The sequence below is a fragment of the Vombatus ursinus genome, unplaced genomic scaffold (genome assembly GCF_900497805.2).
Source record: "Vombatus ursinus unplaced genomic scaffold, bare-nosed wombat genome assembly UNPS02014832.1, whole genome shotgun sequence".
Taxonomy (NCBI): Eukaryota; Metazoa; Chordata; class Mammalia; order Diprotodontia; family Vombatidae; genus Vombatus; species Vombatus ursinus.
Genome location: NW_020954610.1, coordinates 59,026,117 through 59,038,782, shown reverse-complemented (window position 1 = coordinate 59,038,782; position 12,666 = coordinate 59,026,117). Strand labels below are relative to the sequence as shown.

At 44.6% G+C, this 12,666-nt stretch overlaps 1 protein-coding gene across 2 annotated transcripts in view; it reads right to left on the bottom strand.

Moving 5' to 3' along the window:
- Nucleotides 1-9,087, bottom strand: part of PPL (periplakin) — a 48,079-nt gene extending 38,992 nt beyond the window's left edge. The window contains exon 1 of one of the 2 annotated variants that reach the window (XM_027839286.1): nt 9,059-9,087. In XM_027839286.1, coding sequence (XP_027695087.1) covers nt 9,059-9,072 — 14 coding nt within the window. In that variant the 5' untranslated portion in view covers nt 9,073-9,087. Of the gene's footprint in view, nt 1-4,596; nt 4,885-9,058 lie in introns of those variants that run through there. The other variant, XM_027839285.1, reaches the window with a different exon arrangement.
- Between the last annotated feature and the right edge of the window lie 3,579 nt (nt 9,088-12,666).

The following is a 12,666-nucleotide window of genomic DNA, read 5'->3' as shown; positions in this document are numbered from 1 at the left end:
TACAATTTACAGAGCTCATTATCTCCTGGGATCTGGACAGATGGGGAAAACAGACAGTGACATGCTGGTCACTGTTTAATAACAGGCTCCCCCAAAAGGTGCAACATACTTTTAAATTCAATCTGCATCATCAACATTTTCTCCATCACTTTCTTAAGTTGAAACAATCAGCAGAACAATAAATCCAATCCTGATTTGTAGATTGTCACTTTCCAAGGTATAAACGATCACACTGAAAATTTAACAAGGGCCTCTCAAGATTCAGTCAGTTTGAGCTCACTCCAACACACTGGAACTCATCAGAGGACCCAGATCAGTTCAATCAAAGAAACACACTGCTGAGCTGGGGCTAGAGGCCCAGAATATAATTCTTACCTTCTCTAACACAGCCCTTTCTTTCTGGTTAGAACCAGAAAAGTAGTCCCTATATAATTTGTCAACTGAGCAACAGTCCCAAACTTTGAAAAAAGTCAGTTTTGGGGCAGCTAGGTGGCAAAGTGAATAGAGCACCTGTCCTGGATTCAGGAGGATCTGAGTTCAAATCCGGCCTCAGACACTTGACACATACTAACTGTGTGACCCTGGGCAAGTCACTTAACCCCATTGCCTAGCCTCCCCCCCCCCCCCGAAAAGAGTCAGTTGCCCTACCCCTCTATCCAGTTGAAAACTTGATGCCAGTTCTACCATCCCTGCAGGGCTTCCATAATTGGAAGCTCTTAGGTCTGTTAGGTCTCTGCTCTTTTCACAGGTTTTCATCATCAAAAGAAATGATAGGAGCTCCAAGGCAACTAGACACTCCATACTCCCAGGGGGCTATTTTCTCCTATAATTGAGTCCAGGCCACTTGAGCCGTCTCTGAGAAACATCTCAGATATTTTTAATGTGAAGCCTTCCCCAGGAATTCTTCTGGGTTTCTATATATAAGACCTGTTATCTGGGCCATTCATTTGATGCTTCTTTACATCATTATTGAACATGTCCACACATCTTAACTCCACAACTATGCAGGCTCCTAGAGAGCAGAGACTGTGTCTTCTTTGCACCCCACCCCTAATACAAGGCTGGGCACATAGCAGGTGTTCATTAAGTACATGGTGAATGAAGGAAAGAAGGAATGACAGGGCTGGGAATAAGCCACCTCTTTCCCCATCAAGTCTCTGACCTCTCATGACCTGCAGGGCTCCAGGCACCAGAGCCCCACCACGGTGCTTGCACTATTATTAGCTGATTGTTTTAACACCCAGAACTTCCAGTAGAGCCCCACACCTAAGATTAGGAGCCTAGGCAATAAGGAAGATGTTTCACACTTTGCCTTCTCCCCAATTTCAGCTCCTAAAAGATTGAAGATCAGGGAGGGAGTGGCCCTTTCCTCTTGTGCTCAGCTGTGATACATACTGCTCCGAGGATCATAGATCTAGAGGTTGTATAGTCCAACCCCTTTATTTTCTTTTTCTTTTTCTTTTCATTTTTTGGTTAGGTAATGCAGTTAAGTGACTTGCCCAGGTTCACACGGCTAGTAAGTGTTATGTGTCTGAGGTCAGGTTTGAACTAAGTCCTCTTGAATCCAGGGCTGGTGCTCTATTCACTGCGCCACCTAGCTGCCTCCAACTCCTTTATTTTACATATGAGAAAAAACTGAGAATCCGGAGAGGTAAAGGGACTTGCTCAATCAACTTCACAAAGGTGGAAAGTTATAGTCAGCATTTGAACTCAGAACTCAGAGCTTTTTTTTTTCCTCCAATTTATGGCTACTTTGCCTCCTGAGCTTTACTTGGGTAGAGAGCAAAGGTCTCTGCAACTGACTTTTTTCAAAGTTCGCAGGTTTTTCTGTCCTCTATGCTGGCTAGTATAGTGCTAGGCATGTAAGTAAAGACTCAATAAGTACTAGCTGAATTGAATTTTTTTTTTCTCTGTATGAAGAGTCTAGAGATCTTAGAATGATAAAAAAAAACCACAACAACTTTATTTTGTTAGACATTTCCCCCTCCAATCACCTACAATTATGATTCTATGAATAAATACTTGATTGGTTAATTAAAATGAAACTCTCTACACAGGAAACTTCTAGGTAAAGTGGGCACTCCATAGGAAATTTTTTGATTGACCACTTGAAGAGGACCCATACAGCCCTCTGCCCCTGTCCTCTTGTTCCTCTTTCCTTTCCAATTGCTAAAGGCCTGAGATGAAACTACTAATTTCTACAGTGATTACTTTTCCTGGAATTAGAACCAAGAGCCTTTCCCTTTAAATGTGCCAAAAACACTAACCTTGGTGGCCTGGGGAGAGGCCCCACATCCACCTGCTCATTTATTTTGAGGAGGGGAGTGTGATTTACACAGCCTTTGCATAACCCTGTGGGGTGAAGGGTGGGGCAACTGGATGGTATTCATCATGTATTCCATTCCCCCATCTCCGTGCCATCTGGTTGCCCCTCCCTCCTATCCTTATTCCCCCTTTCCCTCTCCCCACCAGCAGAGAAGAATCCTGACTTCAAACAAGTCAGAAAAGGGCATTTCTTTCCACTTGCTTTGCCCAGAGAACCAGAGCCAGATTTATTTCCCACTTCCTTTAGGGTTTTTATAAGTGATCAGGATCTTATTTTGTTTCCTGCAGACCTAAGCTTTAAGGTGATGGGAAATAAGGGGGAGAGGTGGGAAAACAGGATCTGGGCTACCCAGGGTTTTCCTAGGAGCAGGGGTGGTGTAGACTAAGGCAAAGCAAGGCAAGGTGAAGTGGGTTCGTAAAGGAATTGTGGCGGGGGAAGCAGGACCCATTGAGGGAGAAGAGCCTTCTGAGGCTGGCACAGAGCATCTGATTGTGCAACAATACAGAGAACAGCAATGAGGAGCTGACCCTGGCCTGGTGTTGATAGCTGGGTCAGGATACAGCCAGCTGAAAAGAGAATTGTCCTTTCCTTTTCTACTGCCCAGCTGGGTCAGGATACAGTCAGCTGAAAAGAGAATTGTCCTTTCCTTTTCTACTATAATCTTTTGGGAATGGGGACACAGGGAGACTGGAGATCTTGCAGGGAAAAGAAAGCAGCAGTGGGATAAGTGTTACTTCTCTAGAAAAAGTCAAGGCATGAGATTATGAGCACTCTTTCCTTTTAAAAATTACTTTGTATTACTTTGTGTATATTTTCTTTCTTTTTCTCTTTCTTTATTTTTTGTATTCCCCAATCTCAGCACAGCTTCTAGTACATGGGTACTCAAAAAATAAAGCATGTTGAATAGAAGTGATGAGGAGTAAGTTTGGAAAATGATTTGTATATAAGGGGAATTCTGTGACAATTCCCTCACTCTCCCATCCCTCTTTAAAATCTCATTCATAAAGATGCCCAAATGCCAGTCTGATGACTCAAAACAGCACCAAATCTGGGCAAAGACTCAGGGCCCTAGGAACAAACCTGTTCAGGGAATCTGAAACCCAAGTTCTCATTGACCTCTCCTGGGAAAGTCCTATTTTTCACACAGTCCCTCATGGGGAAGGGGGCAGTGAAACTGGGGACAGTGAGAATGGGATGGGTTAGATACACAGATTGAAGAGAAAGGAGGCAAGAGAAACTATATACATAGGGGACGAAAACTGTTATCAGAGAGGGGGGTCAGTGAGGTGGACTATTTTTAGAATACTGGCATTTTAGAACACTGTTACCCCTTCCTACTGGAAGCTAATGTAGTTTAGAGGAAAGATCCCTTGGAGTCAGGAGACTTCGTTTGGAATCTCAGGTCTAATGTGACTCTGATTCTTTTAACTTCTCTGAGTCTTTACCGATATGCAAAGTGGGGATGACAATACCTGTGGTACCTGACTCATAGGATTGTTGTTTGGAAAGACCAGTATTAAGCTCTATAAATTCGAGTTATTATTCCACCACTGTCAGAAATCCCTTCTAACCCCAAGCTTTCAAAATACCCACTTTGGCAAGAAGCTGGACAAAGCTTTCCCTAGTGGGAATCAGAGGACCCCAGGAGTCCTTCCCATCCTGCCCGCTCTTTCGAGGCCAGAGGAAGCCCAGAGTTCCACCCCGTTCCCACCCCTCTTTCATCCTCCCCTCCCCAAGCTGGTTCTGCCTCTGTGCCCAAGCTCTGAATCTCGATGAGGGTTTTCCCAAACCGGTTATTAAGTGAATACATTAGTACTTATCAAACCAATGTAGGCTGTTGCTTTAATCCAAACACATCAAGACATGTTATTCTCCATTCTCAGGCAGCTCTTCAAACCTGAACTAATGAGGTGCCTGCCAGTTTCGAGGCTGGGGTGGAGGGTGCGGGGGGAGAGCCTGGAGCCACACCCCTGCCAGGACTGAGCACGGACTCCGCAAACGCTAGCTCCAAAGACTGTATTGTGCTTTGTGGTTCTGGTCCCCCACATCTCCCCCATCCCCGCAGGTTCAGACTCCCCTCTAGCCGGACGCTTGAGCGGCAGAGGCGGCCGCGGCTCCCGCAGCAGGTGGCCGGAAGTCATTCGACAGGTGGCCTTGCGTACCCTCTCCCTTTTCAGACAGATCCCTTTCCCTCCCACCCTCCAGCCAGCTTAGAGCTTATCCCTGGGGCAAAGGAGCCCCTAGGTGCCAACCCGCAGCCGTTTCCTCACCTCTTGGTCTGCACGGTGGGGCTGTATTTGCCTTTGTTTCTCTTCCTGAACAGCGAGTTCATCCTGCTCTCGGTGTGTGCACAGCTCCTGCCCGCCGGTGTATGTGTGTATGTTTGAAGGACTGGGGGTCTGGACCGGGGCAGTGGCGCAGGGAGGGTGGGTGGCAGCCTGGGCAGGTGTGAGACCGGCTGTCAGGAGAGCCCCCAACTGCCGCCCACAGCTCTTACTCCTGGTCACTACTCCAGGGGGGCGGGGTTGCACTGCCGGGCTGGGTCTAGTTCCAGAGGCTGTCTGTCTCTCTCTCCCTTTCCTGGGAGAAGGTGGTGCTTACCTTCATGTCACCCAAGCGGGCGGAGCCTCCCTCCCTGTTCCCCTCCCTCTCCCTTTTACCCACACTCAGTGTGTGAGGCAGGGAGACCCAGGACCACTGCGTACACGCACAGGGTGCGCATGAGAATAAATTTTGTCTTCTTTTGCATATGCGCCCGATGTTTAAAAGGGAGATGGTGGTGCAAGCATGGGACTAGCATGGTTGGGGGAGAGCAGACAGGCACTCAGCTGCAAGTTCAGCTGTAAACTCTGTGGAAGTGCCAGCCAAGCTCCCTCCCCTTGGCCTGGAGTCCTGGCTGTGACCCAGCTCTACCCCACGGACTACAGATGCTAGGGTTTCTGGGTCTGGTAGTAATACCCAGTGCAACCCCTCATAGCAAGACTCCAAATCAGGGCTTCCTTAATTTGGGCACACCCAGGCAGATTTTTATCCCAGGGCCGGCAAATCCAGAATATGAGTTAGTGGGGACATAGGATGAGGGATCCTGCAGGGCCAGGTGACTGGTTTCTGTACACTGGAAATTAAATAACACACCCATGACATATTACCTCTTCCAGTCCTTGTGCACTTTTTAGGTTTAAGAATTGAGTTGCAAGGACTAATGTGGAAATAAGTTTAATGTGATTGTACATGTATAGCCTATATCAGATTGCATGCCCTCTTGGGGAGGGAAGGGGAGAAAATTTAGGACTCAAAATCTTATGAAAATGACTGTTGAAAAAATCAGTATTTTTTTAAAGGGAAAAAAAGAAATTGAGTTGCAGGCATGATGGAAACAACCTGTCAAAGTCTAAAAACAAATTTATTAAAGTTTAAGACAGCTACATTATACATAAATCATACAACGTGCTCTTATTTCAGATCCTGTTTCATACAAAAATGCCTGCTCTAGATAAAAATGTCTATCTGGTTTTCTGGTTAGCTGAATAATGCCTGGATCGACTATGAGAAGAAAATAATTTGTTTTTCTATGTCATTCATAGATTATTTCTATCATTCTTACCACACAAATTATTCAAGTATTAAAATTGTAATAAAGAGTTAAGGAAGATCTTGGGTTGTACAATTAGTAAGAGAGCACATTAGAATGAGAAATTCCATAGAAGTGGCATCACGAGTATCACCAGAGAAATGTATGCCTGCAAAAAAATGTTAGGCAGGTCACATAGTGAGGGTGAGGGGTAGCCAATGTACTCCATTGGTATTTATGAAATGCCGAGAAATCTGAGGAAGGTCCATCAGCACATTGGGTGGATCCCCTGTAGGGAATTTATGATAGAACAGGCAAGAGTTGCTCAGGACTGTCAGACACGGATGAGTTGTGATCTGCATTGTGAGACAGAATCTCACATTGATGAAGGCACAGATTCATTGAACATCAGAGAAGATGAACTATTTTTATGTTCATTGTATCAGTAGTATATCTACCCCTGGAGCAGCTACACATGGAATCCCTGCTGGGAGTAGCCCTCCCTCCCTTTCTGCTCTCTCTTCTCCCCATCTCTCTGTGCCCAGCAGAGAGATTATCTGGGCATTAAGGATCATTTATTTTTCTGGCCTAGGCAGGGGATTTCTGCTCCCTAGTATGAAAGGTCCCCACTCTCTAGGAGGTCTACATCTATAAAACTGTTCCACCTAAACAACCAATTATAGAGTTTAGCAAAGGTTTCTGGAAGGCCCTGGAAGAGTGCCAGGTCTGGAGTCAGGAAGAACTGAGCTCAAATCTAGCCTCAGATACTTATTAGCTGTATGGCCTTGGGCAAGTCATTTAACCTCTGTCTGCCTCAGTTTCCTCATTTGTAAAATGGGGATAATAATAATACCTACCTCAAAAGATTGTTGTGAGAATCAAATGAAATAATATTTGTAAAGCACTTAGCACAGTGTCTGGTACATAGTAGGTGCTATGTAAATGCTTATTCCCCTTTTGTGGGGATAATGCATTTTGAGCCTTGGTCACATTCACCCATTCCTCATATCCATAGCCCCACTCATCTGCCCTTGAAGCATCTTTTAACAGTCTAGACCTGGTATATCAGCGCTTGGCTGCTAACAGTGTTTAGTTGGCTGGTTCCCACGTCTGCTGAGACAGGTGGCAGATTTTCCCAGCCAAGACTTCTGTCAGTGAGGTTAAATCCATCCCTGATGCTGTCCACCTCAGCCTTGACAATCAATGACTGCTCATAGAGTGCTCCCTAGAGGCATAATCCTACCAACCCTAAGTTGTCAGTACACACAACCAGCTGAAATTCAACATTCAGTTAGTGTCCACTGTATACAAAACACTGCTAGGAACACTGAGAAAACCTGAAGGTAGATTAAACTCTGCCTTTGACCTGAACAGAAGCTTCCAGTCTAGGAGGAGAGCTTGCTTCTGGACAGAGGTACAGAAGGAAGTTCTGTGCAAGAGATAGTAGCTTTTGAACTTGACCTTTTAAGATTACAATAATTACAATAATATTATAAGATTACAATAGTCAGAGATGGAAGATAGCCATTTATGGAGAATGGGGGGGACCAGGATCAAAGGATGTGGGAAAGTGTAGGGTGTGTTAGGGATCTGTGAATACTACTTTGGCTAAAACACATGATGGGTGAAGGGAGGTAGTGGGAAAGAGAGGAATCAAAGGTCATCAGGCTGCTCAAGTATCAGCAGGATTGAAGGACAGTAACAGTACTTGTATCCATCAGATCTAACCAGGAGATGGGAATTTAAGAGAAAGAAGTTGCAGGGATTCAGGTAATGACAGCTTACATTTATATAGCATGCATTGTTACATGTGATTCGAACAACTTTATTTGGGTACTACAGGTATTCTCATCTCCATTTTACAGATGAGGAAACTGAGTCTCAGATGTGAAATAACTTGACCGTGGTCAAACAGATGGCAAATGGCAGAGCCAGGATATGAACTCAGGTCTCACCTGACTCCATATCTCATATACCATCAGCTATGCCATGTTGCCTTTCATATCATAATTCTTAGGATGGCAAAAGGAAAGAGGAACTGCAAGGATAGGTAGAACCAAGTCCTATATGGAATCCAGGGAAAGGATGGGAATAAGCATTTATTAAGCACCTACTCTGTGCTAGGTTCTCTGCAAAGTGCTTTGTAAATATTATCTCACTTGCTCCTCAAAACAACCTTGGGAGGTAGGTGCTAATATGAGCCCAATTTTACATTTGGTGAAACTGAGGCAGACAATTTTTTTTGTTGTTGTTGTTGTTGTTTTTTTTTTCAGTGACTTGCCCAGAGTCACATAGCCAGTATGTGTCTGGGGCTGGATTTGAACTCAGGTTTTCCTGATTCTAGGCCTAGAGCTCAGCAAAACTCAAACTATGAAAATTCTCATTTTCTCTGGACCCTTTAATCATCTTCCCTCACTCAGGGAACCCCTCTTAGTGTCTACACCTAAAGGAATGATAAGTGGTTGTTAGCTTCAGGGGGAGCACTCAACCTGTCTATGGACTTGTCTTCATGTTCTAGGTCTTTTATTAGCAAGATGGTTTCAGACTGACCTCAATGGGTGTACAACATAACATTGTCATCCAAGATTGGAGAATAGTCATAGCTTTTTGTTTTCAAGCTCTCTTACTGACTCTCTGGTAATGGGATCTCCCTGTCAGTGGCGGAGAAACTGAGGGCTCCATATGACCCCCTTTCCACCCCATGGTTTCTCAGGCCCCAGGCAGCCTTGGGGAGGAATCCAGATGACTCAGTTGGACTGGGGTCAGACTAGGCTGGCCCAATTAGCAGATTCAGGGAGGAATATGAATTGCTGTTCATGAGGGGGCTGGTTCTCCACCCTTTAGAGGTCTGAGTGCAGAGGAGTACGTGCATCTATATATGTGTGCTTATCAACATCCACACAGTTTGTGTTTATGTGTCTGTATGTTTGCATCTGAAAAAACTTATTTATTTAACTGTATATATGAGTTCAGTATGCCACAATAGATAGAGCTGGCCCAAGAATCAGGAAGACCTGGATTTAAATCCAGCCTCTAACACAAATTGTCTGTGTGACCCTGGACAAGTCGTTTAACCTCTTAATGCCCCCAGGCAACTCCTTAAGATGATTATGAGTTTCAGTTCAAGAGCTGACCAGTGCTGGTAGTGAGAGTTTTCTTACCTGGAGATGCCCATTCCAATGAGTTCACAGGTCAGGTCCAAATAAGCAAAACTGGCTCTCTGTGTGTAGTGGAGCTTTCCCAGAAGTATGGGGTAGGAAAGATTGCTGCTGTAAGCCCACAGAATCCCCTGCTGATGCTGATGATATTTTTCATATGTTCCATGAAACCCTCTCAAGCCAAGTGACTCACAGATTGTCTTGACAGCAGCAAACCTGCTCTGTTTGGTTCTCCAAGATGGATGTTTGTTTTTCTAACAGTGTTTGTTTAATGGTTAACTCTCCTGATGTCATTTTTTCAGGGGCATCAATTGCCATGATGCTTCCTGGTTATGGAGATACTCTACTTATCTTGAGACCCATTTCCTCTACCCTGTGTTAGAGCCAGATCCAAGACTAGTCCACGACCCACATCTCCTGTTGGCCGTTTGAGGTTCCCCTAAAGGAAGAGAAGCTTCCACTAAGCCTTCTACTTGTTCACCAGCCATTCTTTGCTCAGAGCTTGAGTGAAACTTAAGGTTTTCCCTATTTTCACCACTTAGAGTTTGAACCAGCTTAAAACAAGAATTGCTACATTCCAAATGTTACTTCCGTTGGAAGAGGAAGGGGGAGGCGGAAAGCAGAGGGGAGAACTATTTCCTTTCCAAATATGTTGCTCACAATTCTTTTGGTTGTCTCTTTCCCCCATGGGCCAGAGACTGGAGGCCCAATCTCACAAAAGACCAGAGTCAAGAACAAAGCCAGAGATCCATTCCGTAGCCTGCAGCAGGATGCCCTACACTTGGGGAGCGGTTGCCTCACCCCAGTTTTGCAGTACAGGAGAAGGGAGAAGGTCTGGAACAGCTTCAACTTATGTTTTGTAACATTATTTGCTTTTCTTCTAGAACAATGAGAGGGATGGAAAATAATCCGGCCAAGGCCAATGCAGAACCAGGGCTACCGCCCAAAAGGATTGATTCATGGGGCTAACACTGGCGAGCCCCCAGAGTCACTTCCCAACCTTCCTCTCGGGGCCAGAGTTGGGGGAGGTGCATTGGCAATGACTCGAGGGGGGAAAGGAGAGGGCCTATTTGGAGAGGCTGGTATCTGTGGTGAGTCATCAGCACTGGAAACACTGAGCCCGTCTCTGAGTCATCCTATCAGAATGCTGAATGAGGTTCCCCATCCTGCTGTCCTTTCCCCCAACACTTCCCTCGCTGATCCCATCTCACTGCCCCTCCCTGGGTGCTTTCCTCTAGTAATCCATCCAGGTTGCCTTACAATATACTCCCTCTCTCTTAGCTAGATCATAGGCTCGTAGATTTAAGACTGAAAGCAACCTAAATAAGTTCATCTAGTTCAACTCTCTCATTTTGTAGGTATGGAAATTGAGACTCAGCAATTAAGTAATTTTTCCAAGGTCACACAGATAGTAAATTAGAGAGCTGAGATTCTAGCTGGCCATCCCCTCAGATACACATCTCTTAGATCTTGACCTTGGATAGGATGCTGAAAACAACTTTTCAGACCCCATCCAGCTCTTATTCTTTAGCCACATTATCTCAGATTCTATTTATCTAAGCTTCCTGGACATTTTGCTCTCAGATCCTATCCCTAGGCATCGTCCTGAACAACCTTTATGTCCTTTCTCCAGTCCTTCTGGAGATGGTACCAATCGGTCATCAAACATGTATTAAATACCTATTATCCCCTTCAAAGACCTTGTGGCTGCCCCTTCATCTGTCTTTTCCTGTCCATCATTCTGACTCAGACTAGTTCTAGGTGGAAGCCTAGAGGAATGGCTGTTTCAGGGACCAGGGCAGGGCAAGGCTGAAGGCTGGGTAGGGACAGACAGGTTCTGCAAGATGTAGGATTTAAAATAGGACTGAGGCTGCCAAAACCCCGGACCTAAAACGTTGCAAAGTGTGTGTCCTCCTCCTCTCCCTCCCTTCTTTCCTGCCTCTCCCTTCAGCAATGACAGCTTTGCCCAGGTCAGACTAGTTGAGCTACATTGCTGCTTAAAAAGTATCTCAGGCTTAGGATTGTGACCCTGACCCTAGTCACTGACCAAGGTCAGGACATCAGTACTCACATTCTCTGGCACTGGAAAGGGGAGTATGGACAGAACTAGACATTTGGGGAGAAAACTGCAGCCCAGAACTGATCATTCCAGACTTCCACTTGCAATGAAAAGGTTCCCTATATGTTCCTCTCTGCTTCTCTCTAGTTTTCTCATTTTAAGTATTTAACATATATTATGTAAGTGCACATATAATTTAAAAATAGAACCTGAGATTTCATTTGTATAGGGAACTCTGGGTGAAGGACTCCTTCTGTCAATGCATTATTAACATGTACCCTGCAACTTATTGTCTAGGGGCACTGAGATGTTGTGACTAACCCATGGTCACACAGTCAACGTATGTCATAGGCAAGACCTGAATTTAGATCTTCCTGACTACGGCCAGTTTTTTGCTACACATATTCCCTTTTTAATAAGCGGGGATGTGCTGCTAAATGTCTAAGACCTGTCTGTCCAGGGGAAAACAAATATTCCTGACACATCTTTAAATTTATTATATTTTTTATTGTATATTATATTTATTATTACTAACATTTTCACCATCATCTTCTTGCCTAGACAATCAACAAAATCATAAAACCAAGCCCTGATTTGTAGTGTTTGTTGATTTTGAGATGTAAATGTCCATGATGAAAATTTAGCAGTCGACTCTGTGAGCCATGCAACCATACACCTACAACCAGGTACAACCAGGAACCCTAGGGTTCAAGCCTGGATATTTGCATAAGACTCTCCTCATTGGTGGAGGGAATGATGACTTAAGAACACCATGCTGGCTTGAGGGCTGGAATTAGTTGGTGCTTGAGCCCTCACTCCTTTAGTAGTCACTGATCAGGTAATCATTCTGTCTGAGAGTGAGGAGAGACATATGCAGAGGTTCAGACTTGAGCCCTCTGGTTACATTAGTATGTAACACGTAAACATCCACACACATACCCATATGCAATACATATATGAACATACACACATGCATATTATATATGTATACATATATGTATACATGTATATGTGTGGATATATGAATGCACATATACATATATACATACATTTATATACGGGACTTTTCCTTCCATTAAGCTTTTCTGTCCCACATGCTCAGAGTCCTAAGGATATAGTTAACCTTAAGGGGTAATTGATCAGCATTGCTCTAATTTGATGAGGGTTCAAGAAAAGAAAAACTTCATTCATGAGGTACTCAAAGCTTACAACTGCCCCACACTAGGGTCCTTTTCTAGCAGTCCTTCCAGGGGCTCTTTCCTTCTGCCAGATGTAACTGACTGAAGACAGGCACATGGTTCCAGCTCAAGAGCACAAAATCCAAACCACTCAACAGTAAGAGCAATTGACATTACCATAGTCAGTCAGTCAATAAATATTTATTAAGTGCCTACCATGTGCCAGGCATTGTGCTAAGGGTTGGTCAGGTTATCTGGCTGTAGTTGGGATGGTCACACTAGAGGGTAAAGTTGGAAAATAGCTTGTGGCTTTAAAAAGCTTTATGAGTATGGAAAAGGATGAAAAAGATCAATGAGAGCTAGGGCGGCTGAAG